Source organism: Dunckerocampus dactyliophorus, chromosome 3 (genome assembly GCF_027744805.1).
Source record: "Dunckerocampus dactyliophorus isolate RoL2022-P2 chromosome 3, RoL_Ddac_1.1, whole genome shotgun sequence".
In the NCBI taxonomy this organism is placed as follows: Eukaryota; Metazoa; Chordata; class Actinopteri; order Syngnathiformes; family Syngnathidae; genus Dunckerocampus; species Dunckerocampus dactyliophorus.
Genome location: NC_072821.1, coordinates 30,245,163 through 30,267,528, shown reverse-complemented (window position 1 = coordinate 30,267,528; position 22,366 = coordinate 30,245,163). Strand labels below are relative to the sequence as shown.

The following is a 22,366-nucleotide window of genomic DNA, read 5'->3' as shown; positions in this document are numbered from 1 at the left end:
CATTCATGTTTCTAGATGATGTGTGAAGTGATGCCCACGATCAGTGAGACAGAGGGGCCGAGTAGTGGAGGTGGCACCGGTCGTCAAGCCTCCGGCTCCCCGCTGCAGTCAGACTCTGAAGGTCATTTTGAGTCCCTGATGGTTTCCATGTTGGAGGAGAGGGACCGTCTTCTTGAGACTCTGAGAGAGACTCAAGAAAATCTGGGCTTGGCCCAGGGTAAACTGCATGAAGTCAGCCATGAAAGGGACTCCCTTCAGAGACAACTCAACTCCGCTTTACCGCAAGTAAGTGTGAAAGAGAGAGAGAGAGTCTGTGCGTGTGTGTGTGTGTGTGTGTGTGCATGGACATGTATACTAGTACTGCTAATATACAACCCGAAACGCATGCTGGGAAGCCCACGCGCAAAGGTCCCCAACAGATAGTTACCCAGCATGTGTCTCGGGTTATAAATGCTAGTGTTGTTTTTCATGTATATTTGTGTATTTGCGTTTATTTTGATACTTGCATAGTGTGTCTGGTGCAGTTACCTTATGTGTTTCACATGTGTTACTTGTGTTATTTTTTGGTTGCATGGTGAGTGTGGTAGGCATTTGGTTTGATGACCTACTGTTTGTTTGAGTTGTTTGAGTTATGGTCTATACTGTATATCAAGCTGAAACAAATACATTTTACATACAGTAGCGTATAGACCAGTGGTGTCAACAAACTTTTTCCATTGAGGGCCACATAGTGAAAAATGAAAGGATACAGCATGTAGATATGCTAAGAAGTTTTATATTTATATATATGTGTATGTATGTATGTAAATCAGCTGCAGGGCACCCTGTGGACACCCGTGTTCTAGACAAAGCAACATACAAGTAGCCCAGGCTTGATTAGAGTGTCAAAATAGACATTTTTATGGGCATCTCAATTACTTGTGGTTTTGGCCATTAGAGTGCTGCCGGAACGTAACAACCATGAATAGCGGGGCTCTACTTTACGTGTCTTCTATTGATAGGAAGATAAATTGCTGAATTTTGCACAAGGGGTTGCCTTGATGCACCCATATAGTAGTATCAGGTGCACATTATCGGAGTAGTGTTACAAGTTTGAGTACATGATCATACTGTCAGACCTGACACCCTATACAGAGCCCATTCCATTCTCCATTTGCTGTAATAATTCCACCATGGTCACTTTAATAAACATTAAGATAGTCCAGTGCTCAGTGAAGATGAACACCTGAAAACAAACGTATATACATAATCAAAATCAATAGACCCCAAATAATTCACACAGCAAATCCCACAGTAAAGTCACTCAAATTAAGACATGTCATATAATTAAAGTGTTAGTTCCACCATGCGTTGCACAGCCGATAACTGCCTCAGTGTAGAGACTGAAATGACATGCTGTTTTGTAAATAAAATTAATTAAATAATGTTACACTACATAGTAATTAGGGATGTAACGATACATGTATTTGTAATAGGGTTGTCTTCGACTAAGGATTTTCATAGTCGAATCTGATTCGTTAGATTTTGTCCATAGTCGGCTAAAAGTTGGTTTGTTTTCTTTTACCTAAAGAGCAGACCTAATAGCAATCCCGACAAATGAACAGATCTCGTTTGCAACGTTTTCCAAACACTCAAATAAACAAATACCATGGTAGGTGTGCAACGACAGTGTCTTTTATGTAGTCACACAGAAAGCAAGAAGAACAAAACCGGAACACGGTCGCTGTCAGCACACATCATAAAAATGCACATACTGTAAAATAGGAACAACATGGCTTGAAAAACAACTACTTGTCACAACTGTTAGTAGCCTAATTTCTTACCTTAAAATTCACTGTTAGGATATAAAATTAAGTTGGCCATTCAATGAACCGAACTGTGACTTTAAAACCGAGGTACGTACTAAATCGTGATTATGGCCTACCATTACACCACTAATTGGAATACCTATTTCTAAAATTGCAATATGTTATATTTGACCTTTTTGGAAACAGAATTCAGTTAGTGCTGTTGCTTACAAGTGTTATTTCCTGTCATCCGTTATTGCCATGGTAAGCCTTGTTAGCTTGGATAGCTCTTATGTAGTACTCCTATGTCTATGTATTGTACCACCAAACCGTACTAGAGTTAAATTACCTGGTAGTGGTGTTTTGCCAACAGTAGGTAATCTGTGATGACTGTAAATCCCTTTTTAAATCCCATTTGGTGGTCACTGGGAGGGCCACTCTATTAAATATGTCATTATGTGTTTATACAGTATGTACAAACACATAGCACACCTGTGACTATTCTCATTCATCCAGGTCATTGTATTCTCAGGACACTGAATCAATCGCAACTAGACTGTTGAGGTAGTCTTAGGAAGATGTTTTGCCTCTTATCCGAGCAGGCTTCATCAGTTTATGCTTAATAACTAAGTTCTCCTTTAGAGGATAAACACTTTGAATCTTGCACCAAATTCGAAGACTAGATTTGTCCTGTCTAATCAGATTAATGAACTGATGAAGCCTGCTCGGATGAGAGGTGAAACATCTTGTACTACGACCTGAACAGTCCATTTGCGATTGATTCAATGCCCTGAAAAACACATACTGTAGCATGGTCAGCCAAACCTTGCTGTTTTCATGGCATTTAATAACATTTGTGTCAAACACACACATGCACACGTGCAGCTTAACTGACTGTATTTCAGTCTCCTTTAAAGCAACTTTCAGAACCTTTTGTCATAAAAGCAATGGAAAGACACTAAATTAGTCCACAAAGTAATTAGTCCTACATGGGGGTGCGCAACAGGGTTAAATTTATTTATATAAAATGCACACACATGCACATTGCTTTGTTGTTTTTTTTGTAAGAAAATATTTATGGTCTTATGACATGAGTCGCAGGATTAGCAACCGCAGACTGCATTAAGACCAGCTTTGTATTTATTATTTATATAGAAATAATTCAGTTATTTTTTTACCTTTTGTTTTGAATACATATGTTCCACTTGCATCATTCTGTTCTTTAAAAATGCCTGTGCAAAGTTTTTTTTCCCTCTTCTTTTCAATAAAGATATTTAAAAATAACACATTTTAGAGTTGTAGTTATAATATTGTGAAACTGTGGTATTTTTGGCCAAGGTCATTATACTGTCAGAATCTCATACCGGCCCGTGCCTACTCTATAGTTATGGAGTTAAGGTCGGGGCTTTGGGACGGCTGATCTAGAAGTTTCATTTTAGCCTGCTTCATACATTCCTGTTTTGATGTATGCTTGGTTTCATTGTCATGGCTCAAACCTTAGGGTTTTTGGGTTGTTCCTCAACATCCTAACCAATTTATTTTCATCTGAGTGACAGTATCGCCCTATAGCACTTACTCCTATTGTTATGAAGTGCTTTGAAAGAATAGTCATGACCCACATCAAAAAGAGCTTCCCGGCGGCAACTGTGGACCCTCTACAGTTTGCATATCGCCAGAACCAGTCCACGGATGATGCAGTCAACACTGCCATCCACACAGCCCTTTTGCACCTACAGGGCCAGGACACATATGTCAGAATGCTATTTATAGACTATAGCTCTGCTTTTAACACAGTCAGCCCCCACAAACTCACAAATAAGATCCTCACACTTGGCCTGTCACCCTCCCTCTGTAACTGGGTGTTTAACTTTCTAACAGGCAGGCCCCAGTCAGTCAGAGTCCACAATCACACATCCAGCTCAAGAATTGTGAGCACTGGGAACCCACGGGGGTGTGTGCTGAGCCCGCTCCTCTATACGCTCTTCACCTACGATTGCGTGGCCTCCCAGAACAACACCAGCATCATTAAATTTGCGGATGACACTACAGTCATCGGCCTGATCACTGGTGGTGTTGAAACATACAGAAGAGAGGTGGCAGACCTCATAGCTTGATGTCGTGATAACAATCTCCTTCTCAATACAGATAAGACTAAAGAGATGATCATCGACCCAAGAACAAGGGAAAAGGAGCCGCATTAACCCCTGTTTATTGATGAGACTGAGGGGGAGAGGGTGAAAACCTTCAAGTTCCTTGGCACACACATCAGCGAGGACCTCACCTGGTCTCACAACACCCAACAAATTCTGAAGAAGTCCCAAAGGAGACTGTACTTCCTGAGAAGACTGAGGAAATTTGGCATGTCCACCACAATCCTGAGTTGCTTCTACAGATGCACTATCGAAAGTGTCCTTACCGCCTCCATCACTGTTTGGTACGGTAACTGTACAACACGTGATAGGAAGGCACTCCAGCGGGTGATCAAGACCTCACAGAACATTGTTGGGGCAGCCCTCCCCTCACTGCAAGACATTTATAAATCTAGAGTCCTACGCAGAACACACAACCTCATCAAGGACAGCACACATCCACAACACTCATTATTCACACTCCTACCGTCAGGCAGACGCTACAGGAGTTTGAAGTCCAGGACCACAAGGCTGGCAAACCGCTTTTACCAACAGGCCATCAGGCATCTCAACGAAGCACTCACACACGCTGCACGCAACACACGCACACACTCATAGCACTTTATTTATTTATTTATTTATTTGTATTAATGTCTCTTCTGTTGTTGTTGCTTAATTTATTGGTATATATGTTTATGTTTCTTATGTTCTTATTCTTTCTTGTGTTTTCTTTCTTTTCTTGGGAGAATGAACAGAATAAGCTTTTCATTGCATAGTATAACTGCTGTTTTACCATGCACATGACAATAAAACTCTCTTGAATCTTATATGGGTCTTCTTCTCGACCAGTCATTGTCAACTGGTGGGTTGAGACCCTGAAGTGGGTCGCGAATCTATCTTTGGGCAAAAAATAATAATAATTTTATCACCTGATGTCTGTAAATGCACCTTGCGTTCTTGTCTGTGCTATTTGCTTGCTACGCCACCGCGAGGTACATGCCATGTTTTTGGACGACTTTATCAATGGTAACTTAATGTGCCGTCCGTCTGACACGCAGCTGCATATTTGCTGGAAAATAGCATGCCATAGAGAGGACAGCATCTCACCGCTGCGTTGTGTTGCAAATATGCATCCATCCATCTTCTATGCCGCTTATCCTCAATAGGGTCGTGGGTATGCTGGAGCCTATCCCAGCTGACTTCGGGCGAGAGGTGGGGTACACCCTGAACTGGTCGCCAGCCATTCACGCACACATTCATACCTATGGTCAATTTAGCCGTCAATGAACCTAAACATGCATGTTTTTGGAATGTGGGAAAAAAACGGAGTACCTGGAGAAAACCCACGCACGCGCAGAGATGCACAGAGATGCCCAACAGAGATTCAAACTCAGATCTCCTGACTGTGTGGCCAACTTGCTAACCACTAGGCCACCGTGCGGCCCGTGTTGCAAATAGTCCCTTTAAATATGATATTTTTGAGGAGTTGAAAAAAAATTCTGCAATTTAGGTCGAACATCTTGAATCTTAGATTCTGCAGGGTTTTTTTTTAGAAATGACTCTAAAAGACTTTCCCCATATATGTAAATCAGCAGTTCTCCTTCTTAGATCCTCACTGATTTCTTTGGACTTTCCCGTTATTCTGAGTATTAATCGTTTCAGGGAGTGCTGTCAAACAAATGCGTTCAAAGAGAAACTACCAACTGCAGTCAATCATGATCACTAGCAAGACGTTAATAGGGCCTGGCCTTGTTAGTTAAAAAGTAAAAAAAAAAACATTCTGGAGCCATCAGCACCACTTATTATAAGATTTACGTGATTAGGAGATTTAGGCTACGTTCACATTGCAGGGTATGATGCCCAATCCGGATTTTTTGTCACACGCGGGTGTTTACAGCAGTAAACATTACTCTAATTTGCTGTCTAGTCCTGGTGCATTTGCTGCAATTTCAAGGATTTTGTCCAACTAGAGTCAACATTTTCTCAACCAAATTATTTTGAGTGGGAGATTAAGAAGGAGGGCAAGACTTTGAGTTTGAGACGTCTGCTCCGAGGAGCATGTGGGTGGACGTTGGTGCCAGGAGTGATGTGAGCAGCTTCCACTTGACACAGATTTTTAAAATTGTGGATGACATAAACTTTTGCCTACATCTGTGAGTACCTTTCCCACAACTCTGCACAGCAAAACACGCCTTTCGATGACGTATAGGTCAGATATGCGCAACCCAAACATTCACAAGTAGCATCAGATACATTTTGGATACATATCTACATACCAGTGAGGCCTGGGTCACATTTGAAAAAACTTTACTGTTCACACTGAAATGAAAAAGTCAGATACAGGTCACATATGAGCAAAAAAATGAAAATTGACCTGCAATGTGAACGTGCCCTAAGGTATTGTATGTATGCGCAATTTTATTCAGTGTTTGTCAATCACTTACCAAAATACAATTATATGCAGGTGATACAGTGTTGTATACTCATGCAAAAACTAAACAAGAAGCTGCTGCAATACCTTCCGGAGCCCCATTGGCTCCAAACTTCTTGTTTACATGTTAATACTAAAAAAAATGTTTGTTTTTTCACGACATAAAGCTGATGACCAGCAAGCATCTGTTTTAGTTAATGGGGGAAAGTTTAGATGTGGTGGACCAGTTTAAGTATCTGGGCGTGGTCAACTCAAACCAAACATTTAAGCAACATGTTAAAAAAAATCACAAATAGAATGAAATTTAACTTGTCAAATTTCAATCATGTAAGACCTTTTCTGACTTTTGAATCATCAAAAATGTATATGCATGGAATGATTTTCACTCATATAACCTATTGCTATACAACTTGGTCACATGCAACAGAAAACACAGTAAAACTTCCTTCAAGAAAACATTGAAAGCTTTAGATAGAAAGCCTCTTCAGTTTAATTATTGTAATATATAAATATTGTAATATTCTTAGTAAGCCTCACCCAATGTATGTTGTATTAGCAATCCAAAGAAAATAACTTTAAATAAATCATTAGAAACCCAAAACTAACTAGAAAAGCACTCAGAGCCCAGATCTCCACCAAGTGCCATATCCCCCCCCCCCAATATTGTGATTCACACCAAAATAATAATCCTACATTTTTTGGATCAGTCTTTAATATTTTGCACAGCCCGTTGGAAACTTGTCTTGTATTTTTTTTCCAAGTGCTCTGACCATTTTTTGTGGCGTTATATGCACAAATGCTGAAAATGGTCCTATCTCGCAATGTTAAAGAATCCTTAAAAAAAAAAATTCCTGGATCCAGACGGTGATCCGGATCACCCTCAAAATGTAATCATTTCTTCCATATCCCATTTCCGACAATTCCTGAAAATGTCATCCAAGTGCATTCAGAACTTTTCAAGTTATTTTGAACACAAACAGTCAAACAGACAGATCAACATAACCTCCACGCATGCGCTTGGCAGAGTCAATAAGACGTTCGAGCCCATATTGTGATTCATCTGTGTATTCATATTTTTATAATTTTCTCACATTGAACAGGCCCATTGGTGGTACAGACGAAATTGTGTGTGGCTAGTGGCACAATGGCGTGAATTGAGAATGCAGTGGTATGACAAAGAATGACTCATTTCACACTGACATAATGTGGATGAGTGCAAATGTTTGTCAAGGATAGGCTGTCAAGTTAAAGTTTTGAACATTCTGTTTATTGCATATTTGACCCATTAATACATGTACATCATTCTATCCTTTTTGTTTCTTTGCAATCATTGCATAAAACATTTGGGAATGTAACATTTCTTGCCAAAATATATACAGCTGATGAACAGTCCAGAATTACGGTAGGTTTTTTCTACCAGAGAGAAAGAGACAATATAAAATTATATTTAATATATTCATTTGTTTATATCTAGTATTTGATATTCAAGCAAAACCTGAGTTAGTACTTTTGTTTCTTGTAGTTTGACCACAGAGTTGTGCACATCTGAGGGGAGATTGTGGTCCACGCCTATCTAGAGCAGTGGTCTCCGTTTATTCTTGTGAGAGCAACTTTTACAAAACGGAAATGCCAAGAGCTACTCATTTTTGTAGCACTTATTTTCATAGCTTATTTCAACCCAAACAAACCGAATATGCTTGTTTTACCAGAACATCGACACAATGCTGATATACACAACTCGCATTTTGTATTTCCGAATGCATTTCTTTGAACTGAAAACCTAAATGAAAAGCAGGCTTGCAGGCGCCTCATGTAGTCGTGGGAGGCTACCTGCTGCCTGCGGGTACCACGTTGGTGACCCCTGTTCTAGAGTCTCAAAATTTCAGTCCCTTCCTGATTTTGTGGGCTTCTTTTCTGATGTTTGTGACATAAAATGCCTGATTTCTGATTGTCCCTTGAATAAGATGTACTGTAACAGAAATGTCTGATCGGTATAGTCACTTTTGAGATAGTGTATATGCATATTAAGGTCATTTTTCTCATATTCTTTATTCATAAAGTGTATGTTTAGGGGACTAGTGTATTGAACTACATCTCTTAAACAACACTTACCAACAGCGAGTTCCATCAGCTGCCATTTTTACGCGCCAGTTTTGTTGAGAACATTGGGGAAGCGTTGAGCGTGATCTATAGATGAGACCAAGATCAACTTATTTGGTTTATTTGGTGTTAAGCATATGTGCTAGTAACCAAGACAAGTGTGTCTTGTCTACAGTCAAGCATGATAGTGGGAGTGTCATGGTCATAGTGAAGCAGAGCATGGTGCCCTCCCTTCGCAAACTGAGCCACATGTTAAAAAATAGCCAGTATGATACAGTTGTACACCACTACAACCAAAATAATAAACGTAACAGTTTAACAGGGCCGCACGGTGGCTGAGTGGTTAGCATTTTGGCCACACGGTCAGGAGATCGAAAGATCTGGTTTCGAATCCCTGTTGGTTTGCATGTTCTTCTCGTGCGTGGGTTTTCTCTGGGTACTCCAGTTTCCTCCCACATTCGAAAAACATGCATGTTGGGTTAATTGGCGACTGTAAATTGTCCATAGCTATGAATGTGAGCGTGAATGTTTGTCTATATGTGCCCTGCGATTGGCTGATGACCAGTCCAGGGTGTACCCCGCCTCTCGCCTGAAGGCAGCTGGGATAGGCCCCAGCATACCCGCATAGAAAATGGATGGATGGACGGTTTAACAGCTCTCTCATACTCTCAACCATAACTGAAGATTATCTTTCTAAAAGCTCTTGCATTGGACCTCATTAGATTGTCAGTGTACATGTGAAAAGATACTATGATACATGCGTTTCACACAGTGTCAGAAACAATTAGAGTGCCTAGTGAGATACAATGTGGTTGTCTGCGACCTCGTATTTCTAAGTTACATTTCCTTTATTCTGTCTGTACGTGTGAGAAACAGTTGAGGCTGCTTTGAGCTACAGCCATTGTGTTTTTCTAAATTTTCCTCTCGGGTAGCAGATGCTCTCTGCAGAGTATCTTGTGTCAGCACGTTTTAAGCTTTTAAGACAGCTAAAGTCATTATGAAGGAGTTTGCATTTGATTCTGATCTAACGAAAGCGACATAGTCCCACAGCGTTTTTCATCGTATTGGCTAGAAATGCATTAGATGATTTGAAGGAATAATGAGTAAGATTATGAATAATTCATGAATATCTGATTAGGATGTACACATTTAAACTTTGTATGCAGTACAGTTACAACAATTAATCGACAAATCAATGATTGATAAATTATACAGTGAATTTGCAGCTATTTTGGTATCCGATTTCCAATTTTGTACTATTTGACGCAAACCTGAATTTAATTTGATGCCTGTTTTAGAACAATACGAATACATGGGAAAAGAATTGTTCAGTAATAATATTTTTAGTTCAACACAACACAATTAAGAAAATAACAATTTAAATAATGAGGGAAAGGCTTCTTGAGACGTCATTTGTACTTCTGTGAAGAATGTGTCGGACGTTTTGCTTCTCATTCGAAGAGCTTCGTCAGCGAACTAACAAGTGCTGGTAGCCTAGGCCTTAAATACAGCACGAGTGGGCGGAATTGGTGTGCCAACGCCCTCCTCCTATTTGTTCCTTACACTAAGACTGGGAGGAGTGGTGGTCTAATCCTCTCCTGTGTAAATCCACAGTCCAGGGTATCCAACTTGCAGCATTACTAGCTACTTGGACAAAAAGAAAGGAGAGATGACCTTTTTGTGTTTTATGTGACTGCCAACATTTAAATTGTACTTTGTTTACAAAGCACATCTTCAAACAGTGTGCTCATTTGTCATTAAATACAGACATCATGTCTGAATCGAACACTTATAAAATACTAAGAGGTAAAGCAAATTTTCTTTGGTGAACTACTCAACATCAGCTGGTGAGCTGCTGCTATCTTACGAGCTACCTGTTGGAGAACCCTGTGATCATTTTGTTTCTTAAAGGTGGACACACGACGTGTTTATGTCGAACAACTTAGACACACATCTAGTGTTGAAGACAAGCCACAAGTATTATAATAACAAGACAGTTTTAAAAACTAAGTTAGTATGTACCCCATGAACGTGATAGCTCGTCCGTGGGACAAAAAACGAGCTTGCTAGCTGCCGCCAGAGAGGCCGTGAGAGCCGGGCAAAATGTGTAAACAAAGACGTCAGAAAGTTGAATGAGATTGAAACGTGAGCGATAGAACACGCTGGCATAGATAAGCTTAGCCTGTGCCAAGCTGTCGTCAATGGACTGAACCATGTTACGTGCTATTTTTCATTCTCGCGGTAATAAGGAACAAAATGCGTCCCTCGGGTTGTGTACTTTTATCTGGTCGTACATGCGCAAGTGCCAACACGGCAGGCAGGTGAGTCCAGTGCATGATTATCAAATAAAGTGTAGTGAAACATTTTTATGATATTTTAAAAAAAATAATAAAAAAATTCAAACTAATTAACTATGGGGGGGGGGGGGGGGAGTCAGTCAATATGGAAGCTTACATTTGGTTAATGCAAATATTTAACTTACTACCAAATACAAGAGATTGTTTTAAATCGTTTTCTGATGATGATTTTAAAAAATCATAACCAGATGGCAAAATTATTTTACCTATTGGGGCCAGTGGAATTGTCCTAACTTGTCCCCCTTCAATGGCACCCTTGGGCAGGTGTCCCCAACCACCGGGCCTTGGGAAACATTCAGGTGCAATGATTTAAAAAAAAAAAAAAAAACACACACAAAAATTAAAATTGAAATAATTTTTGTTGTAAAGGGATACACATTTTATAAATATAGGCCATTGTTCTATTAAAAGATAACTTGTTCCACTTAACTTTGCAATGCATCTTCTCCCACCATGCACAGATAAAATACTTTACAGTATTTTTATGGTGTTTCTTTCACCTCATACTTGGTCGCAAAAGCTGATGCTATGTGGTAAGAGCATCAGCTCTTATCAATAAAGGTAGGATTTGATGACCTTATTGAGTGCTAATGTACATATTTGTTGGTGCACCTCTCTGAAAAAAACAAGACCTGCAGGTTTGTACTGTCAGGTAGTGGCTCTGTGTTCATTTAGTGCTTTTAATTTGATGATGTTCCTGTCATAGTTTTGCTCAATACATAACAAGATAAATCAGATTGCTATAATGTACGTATGTTACGTGTGTGTTGAAAATCTTTCCCGGTGACCAGCTAATGTGATGCTAACGCTAGCGAGAGTTAATGTTATTTACATCCATTGTCATTGACACAAGCCTGCAAATAGCTGTCCTCGACTATGGCTGCCCGTAACTAGTAGCTTCTAGCCCAAATTTTAACTAGCTGTTCAAAGCAAAAAATTCACCAAGAGACGGCTTGTATCTTAAAAAAAAAACAGTTTGGACACTAGTATACACGATACCACTGTATAATTGACAATTTAAAAAATACCCGCAGTGCACCAGTAACTTCTCTCTTCTTCTCGGCGACAACTCGACTCACAGTAATACAAATAACTTGGGTCTCGTCTAGAGAGGCATCTGCCAGGCTTGTTAAGCTAATCTTACCATTCAGAATACACTTTTCTTTGCCCATTTCTGCTTAATATTTGTTCCTGCTTCTGGCTTCACATCAGCTGCCACTCCGCTGCGTTTCCTCAAACTATGGTGTGGGCCGAGGGTCAAACAGGACGTGCGCACGTTAATCACGCATCAAAAAAATTTGTGCCATAAAAGGAAACTTCCGTTAACGCGTTAACTTTGACAGCCCTAATAATAATTAATAATAATAATAATAATAAATAATCATAATAATGCAATATTTCCTTTTAATATGTCGTCTTTTACTTACTGTAAAGTTGTGGAATTGGTGTTTGTGGTGTATTTTCTTACAAGCAATTTGTACTGTCTGATGTGCAGCATTTATTGAAGTGCTGGCTTTTCAACTGCATTAAAAAGCAGCATTTCTTATGAATGCAGAAAATTTGGCGCTGTTCCTTTTGTATTTACATTGCCAACTAAACGTTTCAGTGAGTGTTGACTGTCGGGATGAAGGCTCTGCATCTCGATGTGTAGTTGTTTTTCCAGATGGGGAAAACTGGGTCTGCTGGATATTTGATATTTATATTCGAGGTGGGCAAGTTTGCTTTGTTGCCTTTTTATATTGCTTCTACTTTCGAATAAATTCGGCATCATGGTTCGTTCATGTTGATGAGCTCACCTTGCTCATTAATAATATTCCCACACGGGGGCCGTGGTATTTGGCTTTGCAAGCATCTTTTCCCTCCTAACTTTACCTTGCATTGCTCCTTACGAAGCTCCACTCTTTGGCTGTGTTTGTGTGCTAGCTAGCAGCCCCACCTCCCCCCACAGATACAAAGCGGGTGTATGACTGACAAGAGGCCTCACTCTGTTCGCTGTTGTTCTATCATGCATCTAGGTGCAGAACCAATGCACAGAGTGAACTCTCTTTTTGTCTGTTTGGAGGCAAGAGACGAGGGAAACTGACAGGCATGCACATGACAAAATATGGAGGCCAGCAAAATTATCAACTACATTTTCATTTATCTTGTGATACATTTTTTTCTGAACGAGAAATCATCAGTTTTAATCTCATGACACTCCTAATACAGTATATACTAATGGTAATAGTACATAAAAATTGAATTACTTGTTGAAACTGGGTTATGCCCCTTGCCCATGCTTTCTGCATTACAATAGAAATACAGTCATTCCTGTCACTGTGCTGTTGGAGTGATCCCCCATGAAGCTGCATGCTTTACACACTACACTTGTCCCTGAAAAGGTTTCGTGTATTGTTGTGTTTTGTTGTACTGTGCCTTTAATGGCTTGGCACACATATTCATGTAGCCCCCATTAATCTCCTCCCCTGTTCCAAGGCTTACAGGCCAGCTGAGTCTACTTGAAATCAGCATATTACTGGTTCACATACACTGACACCAAATTAAATATATAAAACCTTAGACTGGATTAATAATGAGAGCCGATTGCGTATTGACATATCTGTTGCAAATTTGACACATATGTAAAGATGATTTTTGTTATTATGCTTGCCGTTGTGTGCTCATCCTTGAATTTTTTGGTGTGACTGTTATTCTCCCCTATGTCCACATTTGTAAGATGATCAACTAAAAAGTATAAAAGGATTTCTGTTTCAATTGTGGATATCGAAGTCAAAATGGGCAAAGTAGCCAAAATCGTTTGCCTTGTGACATTTACTGTAGATCCAAATTGTCATCTAATCTTTCAGGGGATTATTTTCCTTTGTTCAGGGTCACAACCTTGCTTATCATGACTATTATTAGATGCAATGCATGTTTTTGCTACAAATTCTGCCTACAAATTAGAATAGCTTTGTTAGAATATCAATGTGGTTGTATAACTTACTCTAGGTCACAAATCTGTTATTTTCTTATCTTTTTGAATATTTTATTTTATTTTTTCCCCATAGTCAGATCATGTAAGACTATTAAACCATGACAGAGGGTCCTTTATCTTCAAGAGTTGTGGTTGATGGTAGACTGTTAACGGGCTGAAAATGGAAGTGAAGCATAGACCGTTCAGAAGGGAGCTGCACTACCCAGCCTCTGCTCTGGAATGTAGGAAGTAAGCTACTCTGTAATTACCCAAAGGCCTGCCTTCTAAGGCATGTTATTGGCTAGTGCAGGGCAGCCCTTGACCATAGCCAATAGCAGTCGCACACTCCCATCGAAGGAGAATTTGGGCCAGACACTGGAGCGGCGCAGTGGCTGGGGTGAAGGCAAAACAAATACTTAAGGTGGTACATTTTAAACAAGAGTTCCAGCAGCTCTGCATCCATCCACCATCTTCGGTAATCTAACAATGAAGCAAGTACACAAACTCTATCACTGCATGTGGTACAAGGCCAAAAATCAGGATGGCACATTCTCTCAAACCAGCCATGCATGTAATCCCGTGGTGTGTGTGCGTGTGTGTGTGTGTGTGTGCGTGTGTGTGTGCGTGCGTGCGTGTGCATGTGTAAGAGAGAGATGGGGAAAAATGTGCCTGGAAGGCTTTGTTCACACTTGTAGTTCAGTACACTGGTCTGGACCATAGTACTGAGAATGTGAAGAAAGATACATAATGCACACATTTGTTCTGATTCGTTAATGTTCACACTCAAATTTTTGTCATTGGATCAAAAGTTGTCCAGTAAAACACATGCGTACTGCCCGACTTGATTAGACATTATTTGTTATGTACCTTGGTTAGCGTCTGTAATTTTTTCCAGAAGGTCCGACTCTAACCGAAAAGGACACTAACCAAATCAATCAGTCTAACTAATCCATTCCACAAAGCAAAAGATGCTAATTACATGCAGAAAACAATTTGAAATGCACATAAATACATATATATCATAAATGGAAGGGATAAATGAACATTTAAGGTCACCGTTACCTTCACTGAAGGCATTGCCAAAGACACGATGTGAGATCAACTAGGACACCACCTTTTTGTGTTTTTTTTTTTTTATTCAGTAGTGTGTCTCACCTCAAGTCCTCTGCTTTTCTTTGATTGTGGCTGCAAAATAAGCCACAATGTAGTCAAAGAAATTTGCAAGTGCCAGCAACAGGAAAGGTTTTGATCTTGCTGCCACATTGTGTCTTTGGCTACAGTCACGCTTTCGGTGAAGGTAAAAGTAACCTTAAACATTTATTTATCTCTTTCATTCATCATTTATATGCATTATGTAAAACTATAAAAATGTGTTTTGTGTTAACATTTTTGAGAGTCACCCGCTGATGACAGTCGAAAAAGTTGACTTTGCCATTTGCAAGCTAAGGATGCTAACAGGACGTTTTTTGATAAAAATAAAAAAACATTAAGAACGCTGTTAGACTCATGCAGTGTATTAGTAACGCTACAAGATGCGTGCCATATTGTACACACAAAAATGTAAGTAAACCGTGGAAAAATTCTGGTGGAAATTTTTTACGTTAACTGAAAAACACGCTAATCGAGGTTCCACTGTATTGTCTGACAACGCTCCCATACTTCAAACAAAAATGCTTTGTGAAATATGTTCATTATTTTATTTTACAGTGTAGAAGTGAATACAACTGAGGCCACAAAAACTTTTCATGCAGAAACACACCCATACACACACCAGTGGAGACAAACCACATCAAAACTTTGTCTGTCTATGGCACTTTCATACTTGAGAGCTCAAAAAGCTAATGAAGCTTGTGCCTTTGTCCATTCATTCAGTGTGTCAGTTTCAGTGAAGTTGTAGGTCACATCCTCACATACAGTTTGGAGGTTGCGGGGGCATGGCAGCAATTATAAGATCTGAGTGGCCAATTATTAGGAGTGCAGGATAATAAATGAGGAATTATGACATCATACAGATAAATCTCATTTTAAAATATAGCTCTAACGATAAAAAAAACGCTCTTGTTGATCGTGTGGCATTTCTTCACTGTTTCAGAGGAAGGCATTTTGCCAAATGCTCTGCAAACATTCCGCAATAAAGGGGAAAAATACTTTGACTTTCAACACATCAAACCTGCGGTGTTTGAAAAGTGCAAAGAAGTTTGCCATAGACGACCCGAGGACTCAAGCCATCTGTGATTTCATCATGGAAATGATTCCACTGGATGAACAGGCCTTTAACATCGGCTTTTGTCAGCGAGTAAACCCCTTAGTAAACTCCTTTTTGTATGTTTTGTAAATAGTGGTGTCATAATATTTGGGAAGGACAAATTTACAGGTACAGTTTGTCAAATCCAACTTTGAGTTGTTCTTACCTCCAGGTGTGCACAAACTACAGTTTAATCTAAATTTAAAAACAATATATAGAGAAGGTTATCGGTCTTGACAAGCAGGAAGTTATTGGTGCGTGTCCAGTGAAAAATCGAAGCAATTTTTTACATAACAAATAATGTAAAACCAATGAATCCGTTCCAGACACCCACAAATATTAACAAAAACACATATTAAAGAGAAGAATTATAATTTAATTCTAATGTGAAATACTTATAAATGTTGAATGAAACTGATAAATCATCATTTAACTTCACGTTTGCCTTGATTGAAGCCTGTTGTTAGCGAAGGCAGTGAGGAGTGGAGAGGAAGGAGGGAAGTACTTTATTCAGTAGTGTTTCTCACCCTCTTTATCAAATGCTGGCACTCACAATTTTCTTTGGTCCCATGAGGGTTTATTTTGCAGACATACTCAATAAAAAAAAAAGCACAGAGGCCAGTCACCAATATGTTAGATACTTTGTTTGGGCACTCAAAAAGTGGGACGTACCGAGGTACAACTCTAGTTCCAAAATAATAAGTTTGAGAACCTGAGTAAATGTCAGAGGGCTTCTTGCTGACTGCACATTTTGTTCACATATCTACCGAGAAATGGAATTGCACCTTCCGGTAGTGTGCGACAGTGAGTTACATTTCAAAAGCTTGTACGTACCTACTTCCTTGATGCGCTTAAAAATTAACTTGGTGTAAAAAGGGTTTTGACATTGTTGTATTTTTTTATTTATTTTTTTCATAGGAGTTTGCAGCACTAACAAAGGAGGTGAACATGTGCCGCGAACAACTTCTGGAAAAGGAGGAGGAGATTGCAGAACTGAAAGCTGAGAGAAACAACACACGTGTAAGTTGAAGCATAGTCATTTTTTAGAATGTGGTTATTTGAACTACAATAGATTTGAGATTAGTTTGTCTAGTTGGCCAATATCTGCTTGGGTAGTGCATGGTTGTCATTGAATGAACTGATAAGTCTTTCATAGTCCTATGTTGCAAATTGCACTAACTACGTCGCAGGCCTCCAGACGACGACGACTAAATGGTTGCATTTTGAGACCAAATTTTGAGACATTGCGATTACATTTTTCATCTACTTGCACGTGTTTTTTTTGTGACATAATTTGTCCCTTATTACTGTGAGTAATGAAAAATAGTCTGTAAAATGTGGAGTCAATTAATGACAGCTTGTCACAGGCTAAGCCTATTGATGCCAGTGTGTGTGAACACTCACCTTTTAATCTCATTGACGTTTTACTTTTGTGGCCTACTAGTTGAAGTATTTAACAATAATACAGTGAAATATTTAAGTTGGGGGCCATTGTGCTCCTTGTAAAAATAAAAAAAAAATTCTGGAGGCCTGCAGCGTCATCAAGGCTTTATATAAACAATGTTGCAATAATCTTGGTGGCGAGCATTAATGTTGTAACAACAATGACTACATTATGATGTCTCACATGATTGCTGGTTTGTCTAGCTCCTCTTGGAGCACCTGGAGTGCCTGGTTTCTCGTCACGAGCGAAGTCTGAGGATGACTGTAGTGAAACGACAAGCTCAGTCTCCAGCAGGAGTCTCAAGTGAAGTGGAAGTCCTTAAAGCCCTTAAGTCACTTTTTGAACACCACAAAGCCCTTGATGAGAAGGTATGACTTGGATCTGCTACTCAGTGTTTAATGTACACATGCATTTGGGCTGATTGTGGAAAAAGACGAGGTTCATAACTGTCAATGGGTGTTACTTATTTCCATGTTTTCCAGGTAAGGGAGAGACTGCGTGTTGCTTTGGAAAGATGCAGCGCTTTGGAGGAGCAGCTCACCATGTCACACAAAGAAGTGAGAGAGCTTTTGTTTTCTGTCCCCACAAACATGGATATTTTCAAAAACGCATGTTTCCGCCACACCGGTGTTTTACAAAAAAAAAAAAAAAAAAAATCTCATGGATCACATGACATCATGGATGTTTTTAAAATTGCCTGTATGTGTTATAAGGCGCACAAAATAAAACAAAACACCTGTAAGTCAGTAGCTTCATGTTCTAATGTTAAATAAGGTTTATAGCCATGAGATAATATTGCACATTTCTTATGACACAAACCAAAGCGCTCTATTTTACTCGTCCACACACAAACACTTGAGTCTGAGTTTTTGAAAATCTCCACTCTGGCTGGGGTTGTCAGGGCAAAAATTGTTTACAGTCATTGCTTGCCACATCGTAGTTAAATGGTTCCAGACTCGCCCACCATAAGTAAATTTCTGCGAAGTAGGATTCGATATTAATCAACTGAATATTTTCGTAGTTGTTTATGACTTTCTAAATACAGGTTTTAACATTATTAGAGCCCTGTACGTAGACATGAAATAACACCCCAATAGTCACTTTTACACTCCTATTATTCATTGTTTACAACACATGGTGCGGGCTACGGAATCTCTGCAGAGACATAACAGACTACTGAGCTACAGCTACTGAGCAAAGTACTTATCCTCGCCAATATACTTATTCTAAACTTAAGAAGGTTTTTCAAACGGAGTGGGGAAGGACAAAGATGCCAAAAACTTACCACTTCCACACTGAATGAGAGGAGAACCTTTTTTTCCCCACTCAGTCTCAGGCATGGCATGTCCGTCTCGGGCATGGCATGACGGCCAGTCTCCATGCAGTGTGAAAGGTAATGTAATCTAACATCATGTTTCATAACATTACTGATGCCTAGTGACCAGAATACTACATATAACTTGTTTTTCAATATTTTTTTTACTAATAATAGGCCATAGTCAACCACGAAACAGCGACCATTTATTAATTATTTTTTGAAAAACCATGATATAGTGAGGGAGCACTATTCGAACAGTGATATAGTGACGGACGACTGTAATTAAGAAATTACCACTGTTTCGTGGTTGACAATGGACTATTAGTAAAAAAAAATAAATAAATAAAGAAAAGTTATATGTAGTATGCTAGTCACTAGGCGTCAGAGTGAAAAAAAGTTCTCCTCCCATTACATGCGGAAGTGGAAAGTTTTTGGCTTCTTGCTTTGACTTTCTTCCTCACTTCGTTTGAAACGTTTTCTTAAGTTTAGAATAAATAAAGTGGAAGCTACCTAGTTAGCCGGGTAGCATGCTATGTTTAAAGTGGCGTCCGTCTCGTGTCCCTGCAGTGATCTCGTAGCCTGTGCATTTGAGTTGAGCAATGTGTTGTAAATAAAAATAATAGGAGTGTAAAGGTAAATACGGGTATAGGGGTGTTATTTCATGTCCACACGGCTCTAATAATGGTAAAATACCATTTACTAATATTGAATCTTACTTCTCAGAAATTCACTTATCTTGGTCGGTTCTAGAACCAATTAACCGCGATAAACGAGGGACGACCAACCAAGAGGCCAAAACGTATAGAAAAATACAGTGGTACATCGGTTAACGTCCGCCCCGGTCAGCACATTTTTCGCTTAACAATCAAACTTTTTGCAAAACTTTTGCCTTGGCTTGCGTTTGCCCGCTTGTTTAGCGTCCAAAATAACGTTTGGTTTGTATACGCCGCCATCTTGCTCACTATCAGTCCAAATCTCGCGTTACTTGCATGTGACCGCGCAATGCGTTGTGGACCGCGTTTGTATCAGAGTTGTAAAGAGATACACAACGTAACAAACACATGGACAGCATAAAAGAGAAAGGAGCTGGACCGTACCCAGACGAGGCTGCAAGACCTCAGAATTTAACAGCTTAAAGAGAAGACTGTCGTCCTTTCAGAAGTATGAAAACGTGACAGCGGTCCAGGGTGTACCCCGCCTCTCGCCCGAAGTCAGCTGGGATAGGCTCCAGCATACCCACGACCCTAGTGAGGATAAACGGCATAGAAAATGATTGGATGGATGGATGGACACAGCATAGACTGTCAACCCGATGGAGCCTCAAAGGTGACACTTGGTGTTTCCAACAACAAAACAGAAGCATTCCAACTTACTGTAGCATGTTTGCAGGATCCACAGTCAAACATAGCACACATCACACATCATAAGGCATCCACGCCGGCACATAATATTATGTGTTTATTTTGTATTATTTTGTTAATTTCTGGTTTTGTGGGTATGTGTTGGGTAAAGTGATGTTAAATGTTCAGTTGTCCATTCCATTCATTTGTCATTTGTAATTATTTTTGCATCATTTTCTGCATGTAAACTATAACTGTTGGCTATAAAATGTGTTTTGTGCTGACATATGCAGGTTTCTGGAACAGATTAATTGGATTTATATTATTTTCTATGGGGAAAATTTGCTTTGGTTGAAGTCTGTTTTGGTTTGAGTCTGACCTTCTGGAGCGGATTAATGATATTAACCAAGGCACCACTGTATGTGTTGTATGTATGTATCCATATTCGTGTGGAAATGGCCAAAATATTACAGCCCTATCCTTGATACACATGGAAGGTATTTTTGTGTTCACACTTATCCTATGTCTTGTCTTAGGTCTTATGAACTTCAGTGTGCGCTGTATTCAGTGTTCCCACATTCCTTACGTCACGATGTACAACATATGCCCTACTGCATTATGAAATATCACTTTACGTATGTGCTAGTGTTTGTTCTATTTTGAATCTGAGAAAATGTTTCAGTTACTGCTGTTGCTCTTCTATATATGTGTGTACATCCTTTTAAAGGACAGACAAGTCTTGAATCCCCCCCGTCTTGAATGGGATTAAGATTGACAAAACCCCCTAGAGGATGTTGAGCTGTCCTAGATTTTCTCTATGCTTCATGATGAAGCACTTAATGCTGGAGTCATCTTTTGTTCCTGAGACAGACTCATGCATGCTCGCTAACGCACTCTAGGCACTGGGTGCACACTTTAGAGCTTGTTGCTGAAAAGAAAAACATGACAAATGATACGTGTCAAATGACAGGAATAGATTTAGGTTTTTCTGTGTAAATGATTAACTCTTTATCTCTGTAGCTGGCTTACCTCAGGGAGCAGAGCTTCCAGAAGAGGGGACTGGCAGATGGAACCAGTGAGGTCAATCACAACTCTGAAAATACACCAAGCACTAATGGGAAGGTGAGGTTACTCATCAGCATATGTTGAATAGCATGTGGTTGAAAGCCGAGCGTGAGACAGAGCCACACTTGCTCATGTCTGACCATCTGTTTGCTTAATTCAATTAAGTTGTTTCCTGTTTAATTATTGCAGCACATGTGAGGAAAACACTTGTACACTATACAGGTGTTTCGATACAGATAGACATACTTTATTATGCACTATTCACACAACATGCACTACATTTTACAGCGAAAGCAACATTCGCAATAAAGGTAATGTTCATAGTAATGCATCATTTTACAAACCTAAGCCGGAGTGACTTTACAGTTGACACTGCTCTCAATAATTTGTACATTACTGTCTAGATATTATTTATTCATTTACAATTGTCACTTCATTTCATTTCATATTACGGCAGTAATAGCTATCAATCACAACTTTTTCCAGTATATAATGAATATCTAATGACGCAAGTATGGTTTTCTGCAGGCAACTCCTGCTGCTGTTAATATCTGCATATAAAGTGTTTAGTCATGCACATTTTCCATTCTCCTCTGCATATATTATTATTTATGTACCGTCTCCAGGCATAACTTTATACTAAAAATATATTGTAATTAGGGCTGTCAAAAATAGCGCGTTGAACGGCGGTAACTAATATATTTCAATTATTATGTTAAATTTTTTAGAGTGATTAACATATACGCATCATGGCAAGCCACGGCTCTTTATTATGACGACAGACGGTGGCGCAGTGTAGCTCCCCACAGTCACACAATGCCTGACGCTCTTTTATAACTTTATTCTTACCTGAACACATCAACATCAGTGCGATTCCAACATCATACAGTATATGTACCTCCTACTCCAAACAAACACGTCTCTAGTCCAGGGGTCACCAACGTTTTTCTTTGTGAGAGCTACTTTTACAAAATGAAAATGGCCAAGAGCTACTCATTTTTGTAACATTTATTTTCAGAGCTTATTTTAAACTCAAACAAAGCGAATATGCTTGTTTTACCAGAACATTAACAAAATGCTGGTGTCCACGACTCACATTTTGTATTTCAGAATGCATTTCTTTCTACTGTTCTTTCATTATTAACTGAAAACCTGAATGAAAAGCAGGCTTGCGGGCACCTCATGTGGTTGTGGGGG

At 39.4% G+C, this 22,366-nt stretch overlaps 1 protein-coding gene across 10 annotated transcripts in view; it reads left to right on the top strand.

The window, feature by feature from the left end:
* Nucleotides 1–22,366, top strand: part of ppfia1 (PTPRF interacting protein alpha 1) — a 72,007-nt gene that overhangs the window by 8,745 nt on the left and 40,896 nt on the right. For all 10 annotated transcript variants that reach the window (XM_054770079.1, XM_054770077.1, XM_054770080.1 and 7 more), the window contains exons 2-6: nucleotides 16–285; nucleotides 16,921–17,022; nucleotides 17,650–17,814; nucleotides 17,929–18,003; nucleotides 21,125–21,226. In XM_054770079.1, coding sequence (XP_054626054.1) covers nucleotides 16–285; nucleotides 16,921–17,022; nucleotides 17,650–17,814; nucleotides 17,929–18,003; nucleotides 21,125–21,226 — 714 coding nt within the window. The remainder of the gene's footprint in view (nucleotides 1–15; nucleotides 286–16,920; nucleotides 17,023–17,649; nucleotides 17,815–17,928; nucleotides 18,004–21,124; nucleotides 21,227–22,366) is intronic.